General features: G+C 50.6%; 12 protein-coding genes across 12 annotated transcripts; 6 read left to right on the plus strand and 6 right to left on the minus strand.

Annotated features, from left to right (window-relative positions):
• Window positions 1–1,653: 1,653 nt before the first annotated feature.
• M436DRAFT_75996 (cutinase) lies at window positions 1,654–2,343 on the plus strand (the record flags this gene model as incomplete). The annotated part of the gene is made up of 1 exon (XM_013568303.1): window positions 1,654–2,343. The coding sequence occupies one exon, from the start codon at window positions 1,654–1,656 to the stop codon at window positions 2,341–2,343; it is 690 nt and encodes a 229-aa protein (XP_013423757.1).
• A 506-nt stretch (window positions 2,344–2,849) lies between these two features.
• M436DRAFT_55880 (uncharacterized protein) lies at window positions 2,850–3,608 on the plus strand (the record flags this gene model as incomplete). The annotated part of the gene is made up of 1 exon (XM_013568217.1): window positions 2,850–3,608. The coding sequence occupies one exon, from the start codon at window positions 2,850–2,852 to the stop codon at window positions 3,606–3,608; it is 759 nt and encodes a 252-aa protein (XP_013423671.1).
• A 119-nt stretch (window positions 3,609–3,727) lies between these two features.
• M436DRAFT_55796 (putative MFS transporter) lies at window positions 3,728–5,275 on the minus strand (the record flags this gene model as incomplete). The annotated part of the gene is made up of 3 exons (XM_013568200.1): window positions 3,728–4,139; window positions 4,198–4,729; window positions 4,783–5,275. The coding sequence occupies 3 exons, from the start codon at window positions 5,273–5,275 to the stop codon at window positions 3,728–3,730; spliced, it is 1,437 nt and encodes a 478-aa protein (XP_013423654.1).
• A 334-nt stretch (window positions 5,276–5,609) lies between these two features.
• On the plus strand, window positions 5,610–7,625 carry M436DRAFT_12002 (uncharacterized protein; the record flags this gene model as incomplete). The annotated part of the gene is made up of 1 exon (XM_013568142.1): window positions 5,610–7,625. A coding segment is annotated over one exon (2,016 nt), but the record flags the coding sequence as incomplete, so codon positions are not given.
• Window positions 7,626–7,739: 114 nt separating this feature from the next.
• M436DRAFT_76000 (DUF1446-domain-containing protein) lies at window positions 7,740–9,657 on the minus strand (the record flags this gene model as incomplete). Its single annotated transcript, XM_013568304.1, has 3 exons — window positions 7,740–7,875; window positions 7,930–9,492; window positions 9,542–9,657. 3 exons carry the CDS (start codon window positions 9,655–9,657, stop codon window positions 7,740–7,742), a joined length of 1,815 nt encoding a protein of 604 aa, XP_013423758.1.
• A 526-nt stretch (window positions 9,658–10,183) lies between these two features.
• M436DRAFT_56035 (tannase and feruloyl esterase) lies at window positions 10,184–11,752 on the plus strand (the record flags this gene model as incomplete). The annotated part of the gene is made up of 1 exon (XM_013568243.1): window positions 10,184–11,752. The coding sequence occupies one exon, from the start codon at window positions 10,184–10,186 to the stop codon at window positions 11,750–11,752; it is 1,569 nt and encodes a 522-aa protein (XP_013423697.1).
• A 58-nt stretch (window positions 11,753–11,810) lies between these two features.
• Window positions 11,811–13,095, minus strand: M436DRAFT_56000 (NAD dependent epimerase/dehydratase family protein; the record flags this gene model as incomplete). The annotated part of the gene is made up of 2 exons (XM_013568236.1): window positions 11,811–13,006; window positions 13,065–13,095. The coding sequence occupies 2 exons, from the start codon at window positions 13,093–13,095 to the stop codon at window positions 11,811–11,813; spliced, it is 1,227 nt and encodes a 408-aa protein (XP_013423690.1).
• Window positions 13,096–13,678: 583 nt separating this feature from the next.
• M436DRAFT_67127 (uncharacterized protein) lies at window positions 13,679–14,172 on the minus strand (the record flags this gene model as incomplete). The annotated part of the gene is made up of 3 exons (XM_013568261.1): window positions 13,679–13,941; window positions 13,998–14,106; window positions 14,161–14,172. The coding sequence occupies 3 exons, from the start codon at window positions 14,170–14,172 to the stop codon at window positions 13,679–13,681; spliced, it is 384 nt and encodes a 127-aa protein (XP_013423715.1).
• A 742-nt stretch (window positions 14,173–14,914) lies between these two features.
• Window positions 14,915–16,053, plus strand: M436DRAFT_85344 (uncharacterized protein; the record flags this gene model as incomplete). The annotated part of the gene is made up of 2 exons (XM_013568305.1): window positions 14,915–15,431; window positions 15,485–16,053. The coding sequence occupies 2 exons, from the start codon at window positions 14,915–14,917 to the stop codon at window positions 16,051–16,053; spliced, it is 1,086 nt and encodes a 361-aa protein (XP_013423759.1).
• Window positions 16,054–16,622: 569 nt separating this feature from the next.
• On the minus strand, window positions 16,623–18,567 carry M436DRAFT_55760 (DUF254-domain-containing protein; the record flags this gene model as incomplete). The annotated part of the gene is made up of 2 exons (XM_013568196.1): window positions 16,623–17,048; window positions 17,152–18,567. The coding sequence occupies 2 exons, from the start codon at window positions 18,565–18,567 to the stop codon at window positions 16,623–16,625; spliced, it is 1,842 nt and encodes a 613-aa protein (XP_013423650.1).
• Window positions 18,568–19,182: 615 nt separating this feature from the next.
• M436DRAFT_55815 (uncharacterized protein) lies at window positions 19,183–20,487 on the minus strand (the record flags this gene model as incomplete). Its single annotated transcript, XM_013568205.1, has 1 exon — window positions 19,183–20,487. One exon carries the CDS (start codon window positions 20,485–20,487, stop codon window positions 19,183–19,185), a length of 1,305 nt encoding a protein of 434 aa, XP_013423659.1.
• Window positions 20,488–20,971: 484 nt separating this feature from the next.
• Window positions 20,972–23,177, plus strand: M436DRAFT_55682 (uncharacterized protein; the record flags this gene model as incomplete). Its single annotated transcript, XM_013568184.1, has 2 exons — window positions 20,972–21,023; window positions 21,091–23,177. The coding sequence occupies 2 exons, from the start codon at window positions 20,972–20,974 to the stop codon at window positions 23,175–23,177; spliced, it is 2,139 nt and encodes a 712-aa protein (XP_013423638.1).
• Between the last annotated feature and the right edge of the window lie 53 nt (window positions 23,178–23,230).

Below are 23,230 nucleotides of genomic sequence, written 5' to 3' on the forward strand. Positions count from 1 at the left end.
TATGCTTGATGTTTGTCTTGGTCATGTGTGTTCGTAGTAGAGGGATTGGACATCTCATCGAGCTCAGTGAAAACAACCAGCAGAGTCTCAGTCCCACTGCTTCACCCGCATATTCTGCCTTCACACGAAAGCCACAGGATCTCTAGTCTGTTTACGATGGGAGATGTAGTTGAGACAGATGGCGCAGGACTTTGCCTGGCCGAGTTGAATGATTGCTGAACTCATGCACATGCCTTATTTAGCATCGCGATACCTTAGTCTAGTAATCATTCCATCTAGATCAATGAATGCCTGGGACTTAGAGTTACATGGATTTAGCCGACATGTAGGCGACATGCATCGCCAAGGTCGCGAAGACTGTTCAAGTACTTTAGGCATCTTGTTGGGTAGAGGGGTAGTTGCATGATCTACTCATCATGGTGTCTGCAGGTCACAAGATCCTCGGTACAAGAAGCATTGTTTCTCTTTTCCAGCCTCGTGTTACATGGATAGTGATGGCTTGACTGTAGAGAAGAGCCATGTATTCAATTACCTGACGGATTGCCGGGCTGGCAAATCTGCATGCTCCGAGATGCCTGTATCGTCATATGAGTTTAACCAAACTTTTATTGGAGTTATGTGCATCGGCGTCGGTATCAATGCTACTGTGCGAGGATACACTCTTCGCTGAGTCGCGGAAGCGAGAACGATGGGTGGATGATTTGAAGAGGACTAGATCCCTGCCAAGGCCAGATGGAGAAGGACCCAGCCTCGGTACTTCTGCGTGGCCGTTGGAAGTATGTTTCAGGTCCTCCCAAATATTTCACCTAGGGCTTCTGTCGCATGCAGGCCTTTCCAGCGATGAACGTCGTCTGGTATGGAGTTGAGTGATCGACTCGCCACAGTCACAGGATGAGATTCTGTCAGAAGTCTTGACAAACCTCGGCCAGAGGGGTCTCGGCAGTTCAGATCATTGTGTCGCTGACTCGGCGATATACCAAGGACGTGAGGAGGTTTGCCTGATCCAGCCAGTGACTGCTGATCGTCCAACTCGAGTTCGATTCGCCTATAAGCTTTCCCTTGCCCTTGCAGCAAAATGCACCAGACAGCAAAACGGCAAGTTTACTGAGTCGTGGACATCTGTCTACCAGAAATCGTTAGCGAGTAGGTGAACACTGACAGAACGCTTTTGCGACCAATACGTGCGTACATGTGGCGTGCCCCATCAACAAGCGTAGGTTGAAACAAGGTTAAACATCATCCGCTGCGATTGATTGGTTCCCGATGCTTGACATCCAAGCACGTTCTCGCCAAGATGAGGCATCTTCCATGGGGGATCTGCACGGCATGGAAGGTGATGGCGATATCGCTGCCGCTGTATGCTTCTTTGAGCATAGAACAGCATTCGAGACCAGTGTGATGCGACATGGGTTGGTGGCGTGGAAAGGTGAAACAATAACCTTGTTCTCCATGATGCAGGTTATGCTTGAATGGCTTGTTTACCAAGAGATTTAGTGCCAATAGGAAGCACCAATGACTTATAGGCATTGATGGACACTCGGCCTGAAGAATATATAAACACCTTGGTGTCTCCAGGAAGGATGAACCGTCATCAACTCATCTCATATCTGCAACACTTTCGTTCATACCCAACTCATCAATCCTATCACAAACATGCACTTCACCAACAGCATCATCGCCGGAGCTTCCGTCCTCGGTCTGGCCACTGCCAGCCCTGTCGACCTCGAGGGTCGCCAGTCAGCCTGCTCTTCATACACCATCATCAACACCCGCGGCACCGGCGAGCCCCAAGGCCAATCCTCCGGCTTCACCACCATGAACAGCAACATCCGCTCTCAAGTCTCGGGCGGCAAGATCTACAACACCGTCTACGCAGCCGACTACAGCCAAAACTCTGCAGCAGGCACCTCAGACATTGTCAACAAGATCACCACCACCCTCCGCACAAGCCCCAACGAATGTTTCATCCTCGAGGGATACTCCCAAGGTGCTGCTGCCACTGTCAATGCTCTGCCCAAGTTGACTGGCACCGCCAACACTGCTGTCAAGGGTGTTTTCCTCATCGGCGACCCTCTGCACAAGAGCGGCTTGACCTGCAACGTTGACAGCAACGGCGGAACTACCACCAGAAATGTCAACGGTATTTCACAATACTATGGCGCCAACAGCATCCCCTCTGGTTGGATCTCGAGAACTCTTGATGTTTGCGCTTACGGCGATGGCGTTTGCGACACCACCCACGGCCAGGGCATCAACGCGGCTCACCTGTCTTACCCAAGGGACTCCAGCGTGCAGAACCTGGGTACCCAGTTTGTTGTTGGCAAGCTCCGTGGTACTTCTTAGATTTACCTTTTGGAGAAGATAGTGTTTCTTGTGATGGCGACGAAGACTACTTCTGAGCCTTGTTTTGTGTGAGGGACGGAGTACTGGTGTTTTGAGGATTAGGGTAGGGAACTGAGAACAAGCCAAGGAAAGGCAGGATATAAACTAAATCCCATGGAAAAAGATCTTTCAAGTCATTGTTTATGAGCCATCGTGCCAAGTCGACCTTCAAGGCGTGCGTGAAGATGAAGAATTTGCGAACGACGGATCGAACTGCATGTCCTTCGCTTATCGCGACACGTTGTGAACTACTTACCTCGTACTCATCCTAGGAACTTGGTAGGCCCATCAGCGCTTCTTGGGTATACAGGTAATGCCATATCTACAGTCGTTGTGATTGTGATGAGAGATGCCAAGTTCCAAGACTGGCGTGAAATCTGGCAACATCCCACGCACAGCACAGCCCCGCCTCTGCCAACACTCACACCCTTCCCTACACATCACAACACTCAACATATCCTTGAGAAATGGCAACTAAAACCTCACGAAAAGCTCCAGATGTGCTCGTCGAAATCATCGACAACGAACAAGATTTCACAACAGCCTTTGCCATAATCTCAAAATGCTTCGGCCACCAAACCAACGATGCCTTCTGGCAAGCCATGAACCCAGGCTGGAACACTTCTAAAGGAGCAGCCGCAGGAACCTCTCGCATGGTCAAGCGATGGCAATCAGTCTCCAGCAACAAATCTGGAGAACCGAATACAGTGCATCTCAAAGCCACTGTACCTGATCCGCAGAATCCAGGCCAACGCATTATAGCGGGCATAGCCATCTGGGCACAACACTCCATGATCGATGGCATGGGCGACAAACCATCTACTGACATCAACACTGCAGCAGATCTGGAAGAACTATACCCAGGCAATGAAGCAGAGCAAAGATTTCTTCGCCAATGCTTTGCATCGTTCGTCAGTCAACGCGTCAAAACGCTAGAAGAAAAAGCAACGACTTCATCACCCGCAACATTTAGTTTGGATCTCTGTGTTGTGGATCCTGAGTTCCAGAGAAGAGGTATTGCGAATAAGTTGGTGGAGTGGGGGTTGGAAGAAGCTAGAAAGAGGGGAGGGTTGGAGTCGACGACTGAGGGGTCTGCTATGGGTAGATTTGTTTATCAGAAGCTGGGCTTCAAGCCGGTGGAGGAAGTGGTCTACCATGTGGATCCCGAGTTCCAGGATCGCAAGTTGCCGCCGAATTTGTTCATGCGTACTGGTGCGAGCGCTTAAGCTGCTGATGCTGGGATATGTGGTGGGCGAGATGCATCAAACAAACAAGGTAAATTATGGGAATCTGTCAGACTTGGTTATGTCCTGCTAAACAAGTCGTTCATAGCCTCGATAGTTGCTCAATACCTGAACAACCTTTCTGCTCCTTCTCTTCTCAACTGTCTGTTCTTAAACTTATAGAAGAACAATAACGAAATGCAACCAACAGCCACAAAAAACAACAGCCCAGCATTTACCCAATGACCTGTCGGATATCCCTTTTTCTTCTCCTCCGCCTTGTAGATCCAAACTCCGGTGATCTGGCCAGGGGCGCCAAAGGAGATGTTCAATGCGATGGCCAATCCAGCCGCTGCGGTGCTATGCAGATTGGAAGACAGCCATCCCAACAGAGGAGGAATGCACGAGAAGGAACCGGCAGCAGCGACAATCAAACAGCCATAGCGGGCGTTGTATGCGTCAGGAGGAAGTACAGCTGAGGCCAGGAAACCAATAGCTCCGACTGTGGCGAAGATGGCCGAATGCAAGGCTCGTCTGCTTGGTGTTAGCATCTCTTGGGCACCCTTCACTGGGAGATACACGTCGAACTTACGCGTCGAAGTGGTCAGCAGACCACGAAACCAAAAGCGTAACAACATACGCAACTGCATACGGTGGCACGGTCATGAGTTGTGCAGTAAGGTCCTTGAAGCCCAAGCCAGCAGTGATGGTGGGAGTGAACAAAGACAAACTCGAGAATGGTGTCGAGATACCAAAGTAAATGGCATAGTGGGCGTATAGTCTCCAGTCTATCAGAGTGACTTTGGCATCTTGCCATGTCATACTCTTGCTGTTTCCGTGCGAGCCTTCGAACTTGAGTCTCTCTGCTGCAAGAGCTTTCTCCTCGGGCGAGAGCCATTTTACCGTCTCGGGATAGTCGGGCAAGAAGAACCACACCAGAGGTGCAGAGAGTAGAGACGGTAACCCTTCGAGGATGAAGAGCCAGCGGAATGCTGACAGACCACCGGTACCGTTCATGTGGCCCACGCCATAGGCTATTGCTCCGCCAAAAGCTCCGGCTAATGTTGCACTAGCAAGAATAAATGCGACTCTAATGCTGCGCTCGTCTGTACGGTACCAGAATGCTGATGATGATGGTCAATCTTTGTATCTCTTGAAGAGTTTGCAAGACACTTACTAAGGTAGTATACAAGTCCAGGAAACAGGCCAGCTTCGAACACGCCCAGCATGAAGCGTAGAGCTGTCACTCCTGCAAAGTTGTGGACGCCGCCTAGGCCCATGGTCATGACTGACCATGACAGCATCAGGAATGCAATCCACTTTGATGGACTGAGGCGTTTCAAGAAGTAGTTCGATGGCACCTCGAAGACCATGTATGCGATAAGGAAGACCATTAGGGCGATCGTGTATTGATAAGCCGTCATATGGGTCTCTGAGAGCAAGTCGTTATGGGTCGAAGCATTCAAGACCTTGGCATTGCCAATGTTGGACCGGTCAAGATAGCAAAGAAGGTATATGCCGCATGAGATGGGTAGGATCCTCAAGTCTTGTTTCCGGACAAGGGTTTTGTCCTCGGCGGTGCCTCCTCGAGTATAGGCTCGTCGTGAGTTGTCGGACTCGACATCGTTGACGAACTCTGGCCCGATATCCTTTTCGGTCATATTGGTCATCTTGCTGGGGATGAGATTGATCATCTGGGGTATATCTGGGGAACACACTCAGATATATATTGTCAAGGCTCGGACCCGGCGAGTATCAATGCCGTGTGATCCAGAGAAGATGTTGAGGGATGCAGAGAAAAACAGCGAGACGTGTATTCGGTCGCCGGCCCCAACTACCGCTCCTGCGAGATGCAGATCAGACCAGATTAAGCGCTGCTGCAACCCCCGCAGTCTCCACATAACCAATCCTTCGGCCTCCACAGCCGATATTTGGCCTTCCCCATATCTCTCTCGTCGGCCCCGTCCACCGCTACTTCCTCCATTCATCATGCAGACCACCAACTGCGATCGGTGTTATCGCCGAAAGAGCAAGTGTGACCGACTCCAGCCCTGCACCTCCTGTAGCAAAGGCGGGGCACAGTGCCACTATACGGACCGGAGCAAAGAAAGGACGGTCCGACCGGATGTCGTGGACCAACTCGAGAAGCGTCTCGCTCAAGCGGAGAACCGAAACAGATCTCTGGCCGCCGAGCTATCCAGGATCAGATTGGCCAGGTCACAGAACGTTAACGATGAGACCTCAGGTAGCATGTCCCAACAAGCAGAGCCAGTCAGCAACACGAGTAGAAGAAGTGATGTTGCGGCTCAGATCTCTATACTGTCGACTAGTGCTGCCGGCGAACGGCAATACTTGGGCTCTACCAGCGGTGTGCTTTTCGCGGATCTCGTGAGAGCCAGTGTCGACGTTCCTCATTCGAGGCATCCATCACCACCGACTACAACACATACCGAAGACTCTCCAGACGCTCCCGAATATATCCGACCAGAGATACCACGGGAGCTACCTTCGAAGAATCTAGCACGGAAATTGGTTCAAGCCTATCTTGATCATGACTTCCTTTGCTACCCTTTCCTCATACCATCAGAGATCTTTAGGATTCTGGACTGTCTATATAGTTCTGGTCTGGCCAGCTTATCATGCTACGAGCTGTTCGTAGTTGATATGCTTTTTGCTATCAGTACAGCACAGGTCTCTAAATACGACTGGAGACAGCTACCTAGTGCCGAGAGCCATCATGCTCGAGCCATGTCTACCATTGGTGACGTGCTGCGACTAGGTGGTTTGCAATCCTTACATGCCATCCTCTTGCTTTGCCAGTACAGGACTGGTAGTTCTATACAGGACAACTCAGGATCGATGTGGCTACTAGTCGGTATAGCTGCTCGGATGTGCTTCGAGATGGGATTGCACAAAGAGTCAGCCTACCAGCTGAGTGGACCTGGAGACGACGACACTACAGCGAAACCCTATCTGCTACAAGAGTCGAAAAGAAGATCTTTCTGGAGTGTGTTGTGTATGGACAGAATAACTTCGCTCATACTCGGAAGACCTTGCGCTATACGAGACGACGATTTTGACCACGTCTGTCCGACTGAAGATCCCACTGTTTGTCCAACCTCGAGTACCGATACGCCAGCCGCGCATTTTGTGTTCAGACATATTGTGTCTTATCGATTACTCTGCGGACGCATCGTGTCTGCTCTGCATCGGAAGAAAGCTCCGGACACCACAGAACAGCACGTCCTTCGAATCAGGCAAGAACTCTGTGCAGATCTTGAGAGCTGGAAGCACGATGTAGAACAGCTCCATCTGGAGCACAGTTCGCAGATCTCCTCATCCTGTCACTTGTCCACAGAATGGTACAATCTGTTGTATTCCAATGCTATGCTCATACTCTGGCGGCCTTCACCACTCTTACCCGACATCTCTCACGACGCGAACTCTCTACAGCACATCTTTGACTCTGCAAAACAAAGCATCACAATTTATGCCAGCCTTCACAAGTCTCGAAAGATAAACTACAGCTGGATCACTCTGCAATCCGTGTTTCTCGCTGGCCTGTCATATGTGTATGCATGTGGCCGTCACTTCCGCTCGCGCTGGCGAAACCCTACCGAACCATCATTACAGAAAGATCCAACGACCATCGAAGTAGTCAACGACACCAGAGCTTGCTCGAACGTATTGGTAGCCGTTTCCGAACGCTGGAACGCACTCAGAAACTGTCATGAAGTGTTTGACAGACTGTCAGATGCGGTGTTGAGTGATGCGATTAAGCTACAGACAGCTCAAGCACAACACATGGCTCAAACTATGATACAGCAACCTGTCAGTATCAACAATGCCAACTTTGGCAGCGGTAGTCTGATGACACCGCGGGACGCGACCACTTTCTCGCCCTTGGCCGTGGACACCGAATTCTTACATTGTTTCGATGATTTGCAGCAGCTGTACAACATGCAGCAGATTGAAGATCCGATTATGGAATTGAGTCAAGACTGGCTCGGTTACTTGGGGAATGGCAGCGAGTTTCCTGAGCCATCTTATCACATGTCAGGCTATTGAAATACCTTTTCATATAGAAAAAGTGGCCAGAAAGCCTGATAACTCTCCAAAAGATATTTATCGAACTCATATCGTACCTCTCTGCAAGAACATAGTTGGAACATCCACATGCTTGCAACGCAAATACTCACCCACTCCTTTACCCAACCCATCTATACGAGCACTCGACGCAATACCTCCATCGAGGAAGTCCATGATGCGGCTATCAAAATCGTTAGCAATCACTTCATCATATCTTCAAATTTAATGAACTCACAAGTGTACTGCAAGAATATTCGGAAACTCGCACCGCTCAATCTCGTGTCCAGCATAATCATCCTGTAGCAGTTCCTTCAACTTCTCTGCAGTGAGCAAGGATTGTAGCCAAGGGTACTCATCGGCATGACGGACGAAGAAGCCGACATTGGAATTGTTTGCCTTGTCGCCGGAGCGCGCGTGTACGATACTGCCCAGTGGTCTACGCTCAGTGGGTCCAAAGGTGGCTAGATCGACGGGATGTGACGTTTCCGCAGAAGGCCTCTGCACGGGATAGTGCTGTGTCTTTCTCGGTGGGGCGATGGAGATTCTCTTCTTATCTACCACAGCTTCGTGATTGATAGCTGCTTGTGGGATCGTTGCTGGGAAAATCTCATAGAACTGTTTTGGGTCCATGGTGCGGAAGTCCAGATTCATGTGATAGCCGGGATAACTCTGCATGCGTAGCGAATACAGCGGTATCTTGAACTTCTCCGCTGCAATATCTTCCTTGTTTCGCGCCTGAGCAAACACTCGCAACATGACTGTACCAGCTTGTTGCGAAGATGGATTGTCGACTTGAGTACCGTACAATTCTGCAGAAAACTTTGAGAACTTGCTGCCGCTGAAGATATTTTCGAGTTGCTGTTGCATCATTTGTGCTTTTGCGTAGACGTCGAGACCGTTGATGTAGTATGTTGTTTCTGCTTGCCAGCCTCCGGGTGCTGCAATCATCACTTTTGTGGTCGGAGGTGGGGGAGAGCCTTTGCAACCTGATACCAAGACACAATTTTCACGATTGGCGTCCTCGATGTGAATGCTGGCGATGTCTGCAACGACATCGGGGTTGAGATAATTCTGTCCTTGGAGCTCATACAGCAGTTGAGAGGTTATGTTGAATTTGTTGATCACTCCATTCATGGATTCTGGTTTGGTGATATAGCAAGCTCCAGAGGGCATGATCTCAGCGACTGGGAATGCCAGATCTACAAGCTCTGGCAGAAATTCCTTGAAGCCAGAAAAATTCGCTCCTGTCGCATATGGTCCGCATTCGATGAGATGACCTGCTATCAGAGCCCCGGCAAGTTGGTCATAGGCTTGCTCGGACCAGCCGTACCACCAAGCAGCAGCGCCAATGACTGGAGACGCATCTGTGACACGACCGCAGATGACGATATCGGCGCCCTCTTTGAGTGCTGCAACGATACCCCAAGCACCTATATATGCAGCAGCACACGTAGGCTCAAGGTCTGAGTCCCAGTCCTCCAAGAGCTGTTCTTCATGATCCAGATGGGGGAATCCAAGCACTCGATGACCATGTTTTCTTTTCTTCAGAAGATGACTGACGTCGTCTCCGAGTATGGTAGCAACAACTAAATCATGACCACGAGTTTTACACAGCTCGTCAACTTTGCGGGCTAGTACTGGAGCATTCATCGCTCCGGCATTAGTGACAATTTTGATCTTCTTCTCCGCAATGTCATCGATGCATTCGGTGAGTTGTCTGAGAAATCCCACGTCGTAGCCAAGTTCTGGGTCTTCGGCTTTCCTGATTGATTCCCAGGCTATGTTCATCTCAGACAGCCTTTCGAGCGTGTTAGCCAGGGAAGATGCATTTTAGGTTATGGACTGACCAGTCACCAGTGATAACGTCGACGTCTGCTTCTCGCACCATGCGAGCCATCGCATGAGGGGCATCTCCTGTTGCACCACTGCAATTGCCAATGCGTAAATTTCTCTCTGCGGGCATGATTTCCTTCTGGCTTGAACTGTTTTGCTTGATGTTGATGACCGGAAGAGATGAGTTCGCATATTTACAAGGCCAGCTCCTGGATCAACGGCATCCTGATCCGAATACGATTGAATCCGACCGCCTACCTACCGTGCACGATAACACCATAGTCACACACATGGTTGAGGGATCATCGGTAGAGGGCCGAAGGAGTGGAGGTTGTAGGTGGTAGTCGGGCGTTGGGCGTCGGGCGTCGGCGCCGAAAGCCTTCAGCAATTCAGCCGCTGACGACGCATGGCGGGGACTTGAGCGCGGAGTGAACGAGGTGACATTCTTCCACCACAAGCTAGACCACGTCGTGGGCTTGTTGCCGATCATGCCCTCCAGTAGTCTCGGCAAGCAGTCTTCCAGAGCAAGAAGGTGCGCAAGTGGGGACTGTGCGATGCCGGTCGTCCAGCAACGCCCTCAGCGATCGTCTGTCGTATAAGAACAAAGATATACCCCTTCGAAGAGCAGCTAAGTCTTTGCAATCTTAACATCCAACATGAGGCTCAGTCCTATCGACTTGATCCTTGGGTCCCTCTCTATATCCAACGCCCTACTCACGATCAAGAACAATGACTGCAAGACTTTTGTTTCAAACCTCTCGCTACCAGAAAACACTACAATCACCAATGCAACCCATCACGCACCTCACACCGTCAATGTGACCAGTGGAACGCAGAACATCTACAACAAACACGCCTTCTGCGAAGTCGACGGCACTATCTCCTACGGCAAAAACTCATCCCTGCACTTTTCCATCTACCTCCCAGACGCCCTATCCTACAATGGCCGTTTCATGGCCGTGGGAAACGGGGGCATGGCAGGGACACTAGACACGGTAGCACTGATGCAACAACTAAACTCTGGCTTTGCCTCTGCAGCTGGCGACGCCGGGCACCTTGCCAGTCTCAACAACGCAGGTTCAGGTGCTCCTGACACTTATCTGCCTTATTTGCACAACGCAGACGAGGTGCAAGCTTGGATACACGATGCCATTGCTCTATTTATGCCATCCGCAAAGGACATCATAAAAGCGTATTACAACAAGCCAGCAACATATAGCTATTACTCTGGTTGTTCGACAGGAGGAGCCCAAGGCTTCGCATTGGCGCAATACCATCCAGATCTTTTCGATGGCATCATCGCCGGGTGTCCTGGAAACTGGTACTCTCATCTCGCTCTCTCATTCCTGTGGAACGCGCAACATGCTACGCCAAACACATCTTCCTACCTTTCACAGGCAGTGCTAAACTTCACGGCTAATGCAGTGATGGAAACCTGTGATGCAAATGATGGCGTCAAAGATGGAGTCATCGGAAACCCTTTGGCATGCAATTTCTCCATCGATTCTCTAGCTTGCAACAAGAACGCCGCCGCTTCCAGTAGCAACGGCAGCATATCCTGCCTCACTCCTGCCCAAATCACAGCTGCAAAAGCAATCTACTCGGGTCCCAAAACCCCTGACACGTGGAAACAACTATACCCCGGCTTTGCCCACGGCTCAGAAATCCAATGGATACTGCAAGAAGGAGTCCTCGCCGACGCCTTCTCCATCCCTATCCTGCAGAACTTGGTCTACAACAATCTCTCCTACAACACTTCTTCCTTCACCTTCACATCCTCCGAAATCTCCACCCTCGACGCAAACGCCGGCGCAAAAATCGACGCCATCAGCACAAATCTGACCGCGTTCCGCGACCGCGGTGGGAAACTACTGGTCTACCAAGGCTGGGCCGATCCTTTCAATGCGCAAACTTGGCCTTTGCAACACTATGAGGACGTCACTTCCTTCTTCGACGGATCAGACATTTCGGATTTCTACAATGTGTTTATGATTCCAGGGGGTGGTCATTGCGGTGCTGCGAGTTTTTATCCGCAGGTGCCGGCGACGTATCATACTGTGCCTGCGTTGATGCAATGGGTGGAGAGGGGAGAAAAGCCAGAGGAGGTATTGACGACGGACCCGAGCGATGGACAGGTGAGGAGTAGGAAGTTGTGTGCTTGGCCGATGATGGCGATGTATGTGCAGGGCGACGTGGATGATTGGACATCTTATGTTTGTGAATAAGCATACTGAGACCATTGCTACAAGAATTAAAAGTATGGATATCAGACGAAGCGTCTATCTACTTGAACGCAGGAACAACCTTCTCCCCAACCAACCTCTCCAAAGCCCCCTCGATACTCTCCCAACTATCCCTATACCCAGTCCATCCAGCTTTCCTAGCTTTACTCATGGAAATGACCAAATCGAAATCTCTGCCCAGCACAAAGTTCAAGAATCCCCATGTCGCATGTTCCAGCGCTTCTCTGTCCAAGCCTTCACGTTCGGCGATCTTCTTCCAGGCTACCTTGACTTCGTTGCGTTGAGCCCATTTGCTGAGATCAAGTTTGCCGTGAACATAAGATTGTCGATTTACAGGTGAGCCTACTAGGCCGGCTTCTTTGGCGAATTCAGAAATAGGCGGGATTTCTTGGAGAGGCATAATGAGGCCGTCGTCTCCGAACTCGTTGGCGAGATCCTTGTCATTGAACATTTTGTCAGGGACGTTCAAGCCGAATTTCGCAGCTACTTTGGGCCAAAGGTTTTGCCAGGACTCGATGTCGCCGTTGACGACATTGAATGCATTGTTTGCCGCTTTAGGTTCGAATGCAGCCCAAGTGTTGAATTGCGCGTGCAAAGTAGAGTCAGTAAAGGAGTCGAACATTGTGTAGAAATGGGGGGAGCCTGGCCAGATCAAAGGTTGATTTAGCTCTTTGCAGACGGTGGCATAGATTCCAATTGCAGAAACGAGGTTCATAAAGTTTCCTTTGGCGACACCGATGACATCGTTGGGGTAAGTCACTGCCCATTCGAATCCGACTTCTTCTGCTTCTTTCTTCAGAATCTCCTGTTGGCGATAGTAGAAGTTTGATGGGTAAGAGGGATTTGTGAGCCAGTGGTCGGATTCGTGCATAGGGTTCTTGGGACGCCCAAAGTGGACACCGTATTGTTTGCCACCAGTGGTCAGAATGAAGCGTTTGATCTTCTTTGCTGCACCAGTGAGTTTGAGTGCTGTGATGAAGTTTTGTAGCATGTCGCCGTTGACTTTTGTCGCGTCGTCTTCGTCGTCTTGAGCGAGGTATGCCGTGAAGAAGACATATTCGGCGTCGACATGTTCGAGTTCCTTTGCCATTTGCTTGGGGTCTCCTTGGAGGTCGAGGTGGGTGTGTTTGACGTTGAAGGGGTAGTCTTCTTTCTTGCTGCGGGAAAGAGCATAAACATTTGGCCATGTTTTTGGATCCTTGCCCAGCTCAGAGACGATCTCGCGGCCGAGAATACCTATACCAAAGTCAATCCTTGGGCCTACACGGTATGCACATGGGTGACCAGGGCTCACCAGTAGCTCCAGTAACAATGGCGTTTGGCATAATGAGTGTTGACTTTTTGCGGTTCGTGATATGGTGTGGGATCCTGAATGTGAAGATTGATGTGTGAATATGGGAGAGTTATATCACATAGCATGACGAGCATGTTGTAAGCATGACGCAAGTTTAGAGTGGGGTGAAAGATACGAATGCTTCAGATTGCTTATATACCCCTGTCAAGTACCACAAGAGTCGTTCTCGTCTTCGTCAGGACGGGTATTTGAACAAGAGTCGTCGGATGAATGTTCAGTCGAGGCATTCGAGAAGTTTTGGATGTTGACAAACTGCGGCAAGCTCAGCCGACTTGCTACTGGTGTATTGTTGGTGTGTCTAATTAGTGACTGGAAATCAGGTGCAGATGATCAGGAATCGATATGAGAGGAGAGAGGCGTGGCGTCGTGATGGCGTGAGTGCTCGAACAATTGTATCCCAGGTATTGAGTGAGTGCTTTGGTGCAGCGTGCTGTAACGAGTGCTGATTGCATCAACAGGCCTGGATCGAGTCGAGCCGATGGAGCGGTGACTCGGAAAATATGTACCAAGATCTTGCAGGGGATCAAGGTGGAGATGAATAGAATAAAGCTGTCTCAAGGGCGCTTGTCGCGGCCACGGGATTGCGAGCGTAATTCGTCCATAAAATGTGACAAAAAGCTTTCGTTTGCTGGCTGGGGTTCAGGGTTGGTGTTGGAACGAGTGGTTCTGTCCTGGTCGGGTTGAGTCGAGGTGGGCTTGTGTGATTGTGTTGTATGTGTCGGATCCGACTTTTGCAGCGGATTGTCTTCCTTCTTGTTGCGACCGAGTTGTGTCTGGATCTCGTCCCAGAGATGCGATCCAAAGCCCGGGCCTTGTCCTGGTCTTTCTTAGCATGTAGCGAATAGTATGGGCGTGGTATCAAAGGCGACGCACTTTCAAGGTTGGTTCCGCCTTCATCTCCTTGCAGAGGACCATTTCGTAGGCGATACCAGCTCTTGTGGGCTTTCCGGACGCCTTGATGGAAGGTGTGGCTTTCGAGTAGCTGAGTAGAGTAGCGTCAGTGTGGTGTCGTCGTTGAGTATGGTGATGCACATACTTTCTTGACCATCATTGCCTGCATTGCAGTTAGCGACGAGTGGCGATACACAAGGGTATACAACGGACGGACTTGCCTCGAGGACTGCTAACCATGGCTTCATCTTGGTGATGTCATCAAATACACAGCGAGCACTCGTTGAGAATAAGCAGAAGTGGTTGTATGGAGGATTGTCGTTAAAGGAAGAAGGTGCGATGGTGAATGACGAACGACTACGGAGGTATGCCGGAGTTTAAGAAAGACTTTCCAGGGAAAGAACAAGCGCGTGTTTCGTAGCATGCAGCTGCCCACTGCCGACTGTAGCAACACGAGCTGTCTTGGGAAGTTGCAAAACCGTGACTGCGACGTCCTTCTCTCCTCTTCAGCCTTAGGTAGACCTCGTTGTATCCAAACAGCTTCTCAACCTCCGACCAATGGAATCTCAAAATCGAACACTGTCTCGTCGGAAGGAAGAGCCGATCGAGGGGCAGTCGGACTTTGTCATGGCCATGTCATGTTTCGGCCGAACAGCCTCGAATCTCTCCTGCCACAAGACCTGAACAATCTCGTTACACTTTCACTCATACTAACGCCTACACTTTCACATCCAACCTCGCTTCTAGCTGCTTCCGTTCAGCTTGCACCCGCGAACACAACCATATACATCACGCCATCCCTAGCCACGTTGGCTCACCACACATCGCCCCGGCGCATTCGCCTACTCGACAAGCAACAAAAGTTTCTCGAACGACGATCCGCTGGAATCAGACGAGCCATGGCCAATCGCTCTGCCTCCCACCAGTCACTGTCTGATCTTCCTTCCGACCTGCCTCGATTCCTGCGACAAGATCGTCCGACCCTCGTCCACAGCTTCAATTACCTCGAGAATCTGCAGCGCCAACGCCTGACCGAGCAGTACGAGAATCCTGAAACAGAGTCGGAATGGGCGCGTTTGACAGGCGACCACATCGCATATCGCAACCGCTACGTTAATGTCGAGCCCTTTGCGAACAACCGCATCAAACTGAATGTCGCCGAGCATTTCAACGACTACATCAATGCTTCCCCTATCGCACTAGGCCCTCGCCGCTACATTGCTACACAGGGCCCCAAGAATACTTCGACTTCTCAGTTCTATCGTATGCTGGCTCAAGAGTCTACCAATGACTCTGCTACCGTCGTCGTCATGCTCACTCAGACCCATGAGGCCGGTCGCGAAAAGTGCTTCAAGTACTTTCCTGACAGCCAAGATACTCCTCTGGGACTCCTCCCGGACCCTGATCTTGACGATGGTAAGCCTGATGCATATCTTTCTTGCTTGAACTTTGCTAACTTCCGGTCCCAGGATTCGAGGGCACAGTTGAACTTATATCGTCCGAAGAAGACCCCACATGCCGCTGTACTGTCCGCCACTTGCGTCTGCGCTACAGACACTCATCAGCCCAACAAGAAGAAGATGGCCAGTGGCACGAAAAGGAAATCAAGCACTTGCTGTTTGTCGGCTGGCCAGACTTCTCGGTTCCCGAGGGCGAAAATCGCAATGCCATGCTCAACCTCATCAAAAAGTCTGCCACTTTGAACTCACCATCCGCCATATCCGCTGCCTCATCCTTCCCCCTGGACTCGTCCTCAGCATCACCTACGACAAACACACCAAGTCCGCGCATCGTTCACTGCTCCGCCGGTGTTGGTAGATCAGGCACTTTCATTGCCTTGGACTTCCTACTCGCCCACCTGGAACGTGGCAATCTCGACTCTGTCCCTGATGATGTTGATCCCATCCTTGACACCGTAAACGCCATGAGGAAGCAGCGCATGATGATGGTCCAGAGTGAAGCTCAGTTCCTCTTCCTCTACGATGTTATGCGCCTCGCCTGGTTAGAACATCATCGCTGCGAGGAAGCAGTATCTTGAACAGTCAAACCCTTGATTGTATATACATGAGCTTCCAGAGACTGCGATCATTTCGACTTGATTGGCGATATACCTGGGAAGCTTTCATCGCACTGCACCTCGACAACGCACTATTTACTGAGCTGCTCCTTCGAGACACACCTCTATGCATACGGGTTGGAGCAATGCAAGCAAGATCCAAGACACAGCTCAATCTCTCCCTGTCTTTTCGACGCCACGGGATCTGTAATTGCCAGTGGTCGGAAGTGGGCATGCCTCTAGCCCATTGAAGAGCACCCACAGGTACAGACTGTGATGCGCGAGACAGGATGTACCAGAGATGTTAGAAGACCGCATGGTCTAACATATAGACGCACAGATAGAATGCCAGTTCATAATACCCTGTTTCACGGGCGTATAGCTTCCCTAGATTCTTTCTTCACTGCTCAAATCGACAACATCAACGGCAGAGTCACATGATCCAACCAGCTTGACAAGTCGATACATCATGTTTCCCGTTCATGTCTAGATTTGAACACCGCCTCTCATGACGCCTCACTCCTCCTTGCCCTTTTACCCATTGCGATATGCTAAAACACAGCACCACCAATAATAAACACCCTCTCCTCCTCCCTCTTGACCCACCTCACCACCTCCTGCGCCGCCTTTGCCACCTTCTCTCTACTTACCCCAGCGCCAGCAACACCATAAAACTCGTATTCTTTCGTCTCCCAACCCAACGCCACCGCATCCTTAGCACACGCATAGTGAACTTTCAGATGCGCGGTTTTGTTGTGCATGGCTGTGTGTAAAGAAGAGTAGAGAGATACTAAGCGGCGATGGGGGACTAATGAGGAAAAGTGAGGAGATAGGGAGGGAGTGAAGAATTGGACGTTCGGGCGGGATTTGTAGATGAAGTGGAGGAGGGGGGAAGAAGGCAGGATTTGAGGGATTGAGGGGCGGCCGGCGAGGATGGAGGTGCGGAGGATGGACATGCTGCCGTTTTGGTTGAGTTGCTGTGACGAAGCGTTAGCATATCGTAATTCGGTTGCGTTGCTTTGCTGCAGTTTGGGTGTGTGTTGCGTGAGAGAGATAGAGAGGAAGTCGAAAAAAACTCACTTCGATCAAGTCATCCCTCATCTGGCGTAACTCGTAAAAAGCCTCTTTATCGGCACTGATGAGTATGATGGCCAATTGCTCATCATCCCTCGGCGAAATGCTGCTCGACGATTGCGGTCTCTCCTCCGACACTTTTGCAGTATCGGCTCCGATGTCCAAGAAACTGACGTACATGTACAGGAATCCAGTATTGTTGAAACCAGGCAAACACAATGGGATCCAATTTTCTCCGCCTCCGGCTTTGACGCTGCCGGCTTCGAAGAGCATGTTGAAGATTAATTGCAGGTCACCTGGATGCAAAGAGTGTTTTCTAGGTCGCACTACGCTGACGAGACGGCCGCCTGCTACCATGAGTCCGTAAAGCAGGTTTGGGGATTTGACTTTGAGGAGGGTGGAGTTGATGACTTGACGGTGGGATTTTCTGATCTTGAGGCATTCGAGTGCGGAGAGCAGGGTAGGTAGAGAACCCCTTGTGAATCCATCTGCTAACGCTCCAAGCAGGACTTCAGTGCCTTGTAGCGGTCGTCGCAGATCCGTAGAGGGCCGATTTGAAAACATGCGTTGCATACTCGGCAGCGTCAATGTCGACAAGACCTGCATATACAGAGATTCCAGCTGCGTCTTAAGCTGCAAGTCACTCTCGCCCAACCTACTGATAGCAGCTAGATTCAAATGTCCCTTTGAGAGGATCACAAATCTAGCGTTACCAGCAGTAAAACCTCGTAGATTGTCGTCAACGTCCTGATAGAACGAAATGAGCGTCTGCAAGATACCGATGTGATTCGCAATAACCTGATCATCACCATGTCGACTCCAGATCGGTTTCCCCGCCGAAGACAAGATGAAGAAATGTTTGAGTTTCGAGGTCCACGAGTTCATCAAAAACTCTTCGTTCGTACCGTTGGCTCTGAACTCCTCAAGCTCGTCGAATTCATGATGCATGCGTAAGCTGAAAATATCGTCTTCGTCAAAAACATGATCCATGGGGTTTTCCTTTTCCAGTTGCGCAGACAGTGATTTCCATGCTGGAGAAGTAGGAAAGGGGTCGCCGAGCAGACTTTCCATTTCTGCGCCTGTGGTTGTTCCTACGGTGTTTGTGAAACTGCGGATGCTGCTTGTTTCAGCTGCGTCGCTGCCTACACGACTGCGAAACCGATTGATCGTTGCCGAACTTTGTTTCCGAGATACTGGACGGCTGGGAAGAGCAAGAGGTGAGGAATCATGGTCTGCAAGGTTGTTTGATGTGTGGACATCAGTCAGTGATACCGCGGTTGTTGGTCGAGCTTGCAGGTTCGGTCGTGAGGCCATTCGTTTTGGCAATCTCAAGGATCCACCAGAGCCGCGTTCATCCAGTAGATCCAGATTTGTTGGCCGAGGAGGTAGTGGAGGTCTGATTTCTTGTGAGGTTTCCATCATGTCCTGTTCATGCTGTTTGTCTTTGGCGTTCGGGGATGTCGTCGAGGCATCGTTGGGACCAGCGTCTCCTGTTACAGCCACAGCCTCGGAGGACGTCTGGTTTGCCTCATAGGACATGTCAGTGCGCGTGTTGGATCTCTTTTGTGAAGTGTCGATGTTAATCGTGTATATCAAATGTCGCGCATCATGTCTCCATCATTCACGTGTGGACGGGAGTCGTGGCTGGAGCTTGTGGCTGTGCGGCTTCCTTGACAGGGTCACGGCGATTACGGCATACGAGAGGAATACTGCTCGTATAACACTAACGCATCTTGATCGGATTGTAATACAGTGCTCAAAGTTAAGAATTCTGAAGACTGCAGCGGAAACCGGACCAAAAATGTCAGACTCGGATCATACAACTTTTGTTAACAAGATGGTAGAATTTGTAGAAACAATCACAGCGAGTTGTCACGCAATACGACGCGAATCCGTGTGACGCTTGACAGCACTCTAGAAGAACTCGGAGAAGAAGATCAATAGTTCTACACTTTTGACATGCTGTACATACGATGAGAAAAGAACGCCGTCATCCTAAACATGAGCTCCGCGCATGGTATATGCATGTAAAACACTTTATTTCGTCGCCTTCTTCTTGTCCTTCTTCTCGGCCTTCTTTCTCGCCTTTTCCTCTGCTGTCTGGGGTACCTCAGCTCTGGTGCCTTCAGCCAGCTTCTCTGCAGCCTGTGCAGCCTTTTTCCTCTTCTTGTCCTTGGGTGTCTCATCCCCTGCCTCCTTCTCGTCACGCTTACGCTTGCTGCGAGCTTCCTTTGCAGACTTCTCGATTTGCTTGTTGTTGGTGTCGCTCTCGTCTTCGGATGATCCAATGAGACCGGGATCCTCATCACCGAAACCTGGGGGCTTGTATCGCATCTTCATGCCTTTGGGTTGAGGACGAGGAGCGCTGACGGCAGGAGTTCTGACGCTTGCAGCAGCATTTGAGCCAGTGTTGGGGTCGGTCTGATAAGCAGAGAGGTTGGGTAGGCGGATGGTTTGTTGCAGGTGCAGGGTCTTGGTGACAGGGACTTCGACGGCAGTATATGCGTCCGACTTTGACGAGGGTAACAGGACACGAGCGTTGTTGGTGGGCTCCTCTGCCAAGTTATAGTCGGTTCCGTCATGCGAAAGAATGGTTTGGTGAGACTGAATGGCGGAAAGTGACACGGACTTGATCGAGGATAGCGGGACTGATGAGGGAGCGGTGATGTGCCAGATTTGTTTCGAGGAGATTGTGGAAGGGTCGAATAGCGAGTTTACTGTCTTTGCGAGGGCGGACTTTGTGTTGAGTGCCTTGTAGCCTGGTGGAGGAGCAAAAGGCTGAGGAGGGACAATGGCTGTTGCTGTTGTCTCCGAGGCAGAAGCTTGACCAGCGGCTCTGGGAGCTGGAGCAGGCTTTTCAGCCTCAACCATCTCGACATCGCTGTCGCTCTCTTCACTGCTGTCGTCGGACTCGGAAACCTTCTCGGAGCTCTTAGACGCCTTGGTCGACTTTGATGTCTTCAATGCGGCACCATTGGTTGTTACAACAGCAGGAGCCTTCTTTTCAGCATCCTTCTGTGTCTTTGCCTGTGCGACAGCACGATCCAAATCGGCATCCGAGTCCGAGTCGTCGCTGCTGTCGTCGGGGACCGGGGGGCTGTTTGGTTCCGTCTCTTTGACCTTCTTTACTTTTGGCTTCTTGGTGTTTCTGCGCTTGTCGGCATCGCTCTCGCTTCCGCTGCTGTGACCACTGCTGCTGTCGCTGTTGGATTCGTCGCTGTCGCTGACAGTCTGAACTTCTTCGGAGTGCGGAGGAGCCTTGCGCGTCGTCTCGGACATTTTGGCTGCTCCCAGAGCAGCTGCACCCGTCAGGGCAACTCTCGTCTCTTTGACCTTGGGCATATTGAATAATGGTGTTTGTCGATGCTAACCCAGCATGCGAATCTGGGACGGGGTGTTGGTGTTGCTATCGAATGGGATATTGATATTGGCGGGTGTAGTGAGTCCGGTCACAGTATATGGACGTTGTGTACAATCGACCCTCGCGAGTCTGGGGTTGTCAATGGTATGCAAAAGAAAAAGACCATGTCGAGATAAATTTTGGCGGTTGATCAAAGCTTCGCTGCTGCCAAGCGTCCCTTCTCCGTTCTCTTCTCCGTCGCAAAATCCCCATTTGGCAAGAGCCATCGCCGTCTTTTACTTTTTTATATCATCAAATATAAACCATCTCTTTAAGAATATGCTGGCGAAGACGACTTGTTGAGACATCCTGAAGCATATCGAATTACGCTGTAAACCAATTTCCTGGATCTAAACCATCCAAGGCGATCGATCGGAAAAGAAACACCGGAAAGAGACAAGACTGGTTATGCAAAAAGGATTAACCATGCAGCAAAAAAGAAAAGCCCAAGAAGCTTTCTCTGCAAACACCACACAACGTATGTCATCGTCTTGTAATTCTCAGTAGACTCTCCCATGCTATCATGATACTGACACATCGTTCAGCTCGCCTGAGTGCCTTCGCTGCGGCCAAAGCAAAGGCAGCTGCAAGTCAGATCGCTTCTGATGAGTCCTCGGAAACGGGTATCACTACTCCCCCGATCGTTGCAGGAGGACCTCATACCAATGGCACCGACAACCCACAACTTTCCACATTGTTATCAAGCTTTCCTTTGACAAAGGCTCAAGAGCTTGATAGCCATGCATCTAGCGATGATGAGCAAGACGATTCTGACTTTGAGGGCAACTATTCTCGCGGCCACAACGGAACGACATCTTACAAGATCGATCAACCAGTCAAACTTTCCAACTTACCTCCGGATGCACAGTGTGTCATTGCAGACACTCCGGAGATGCTCACTTTGAAACTGGAAGCTGGAGAAACCGCTACTTTTGTTGGAGAATACGATCTACGCGTCAACTCTGGTTATGTCATGATTTACGGTGCTGTGCTCAGATCAGGGCCAACGAGACACCGCGTGTATGCACCAACTACACACGCTCTACCAGTTGTCACTGCAAAAGGCGGTCCTGTTGAAGTCGACATAATCTCAACTGCTCGCTCGTTGGGTATTCTGAGCAAGGTTTCTCCTCTCTGGACCAAACTTTGGTATGCCCAGACTCCCAAGGATGCACAAAATGCAGAACCCGAGTCAAGGTCATTTGCGCTGCTTCGAAACTCCTCTGACGATCCTCTGAAGCGAGCTGTCACCGCGCTCGAAGTCGAGCAGGACTGCCAAGTCACCCTGAATAGGGTGCTCAGCAAGCCAACAGCGACACATCCAAGCTCGGTAATCATGGTGTCCGGCCCCAAAGGCTCTGGCAAATCAACAATCTGCAAGTGGATAATCAACACATTCTTAACTGCATCAAAAGCGACAGCAGCCACGTCATGCTTTTGGTTGGACCTAGATCCAGGCCAACCCGAATACTCGGCGCCTGGTCTAATGTCTCTTGTGCAAATTCGATCGCCTGTTCTCGGACCCAACTATACACATCCGTCTGGTCACGTCAGTTCGGCTCACAGAACAATCCGATCACATACTGTCGCGGCCAACTCACCAAGAGAGGACGTCTTTCACTTCCTTGCTTGTGCGACGGATCTACGTGACGAGTATTTCCGTGCATTGGAGGACTTTGCTGGAGCACCATTGATCCTCAACTGCTCTGGTTGGGTACTTGGATCGGCCGTCTCGGCTATGATGGAACTGGTACAACAATTTCCCCTGACAGATGTGGTGCTTATGGAGCCTATGGAGAGAGACACTGTTGCATCCATCCAAGCCACGTTGCCAATGGCCAAAGTGTTGATGATCCCACCCCGATACAAGCCGGCTCAATCCCGTACAAGCGCCGAACTGCGGTCCATGCAAGCAATGTCCTACTTTCACTCATTGTCCCCAAGGAACGGGGTTTCACAATGGACAAGCGATCCACTCTCGCACATTCACCCTTGGCACGTCAAATACAACGGCCCTAACGCTGGTATCTCAAACATCATGTCGTACGGCGAAGCAGTCAGCCCAGAGTTCTTGGCAACAATCATCGACGGCATGATTCTAGCCATCTGTGAGATTGAATCTGACGAAGCATATGCAACTGTGCAATATAGACCTCCTCATGCACCCTCGGCGTCAGCGGTAGAGATGGGAGAGACCATGACGGAAAGGATCGGCAGAACACCAGAGGGTCTGCCCTACCTTCGTGCCGACAACAGTGGGTTGATCCAACCGCTCGACCCACGGTTTTCGTGCTGCAAGGGATTGGCTGTTGTCCGTGGCATCAACGTAGCAAAACAGGAGTTGCAACTTCTTACACCCATGACGGTCAAGCAGATCAAAGCTCTGCAAGGGTCCAAGACTGTGTTGGTCAGGGGTAAATTTGATTCGCCTGGATGGTTGTTCTTGGAAGATACGTATAGTGGAGATCCGCAGAAGGTCAAGAGGCAAGAAGCGTTCAGCCTGATGAAGAACAAGACTACCAAGCCATATGTTGCGCAAAGAGATGCGAATGAAACGGGATTGGGGCTGGGAGAGAAGGAGTGGAGGGTCAGGCATTTGCCGAGGAACTTTGGAGGCAGAAACGCTGTATGAGGTGCACGCTCGCGGCTGTATGAGGTGTCAAAGTAGAAAAAACTGAAGCCTCA

Source organism: Aureobasidium namibiae, assembly GCF_000721765.1.
Source record: "Aureobasidium namibiae CBS 147.97 unplaced genomic scaffold scaffold_20, whole genome shotgun sequence".
Lineage (NCBI taxonomy): Eukaryota > Fungi > Ascomycota > Dothideomycetes > Dothideales > Saccotheciaceae > Aureobasidium > Aureobasidium namibiae.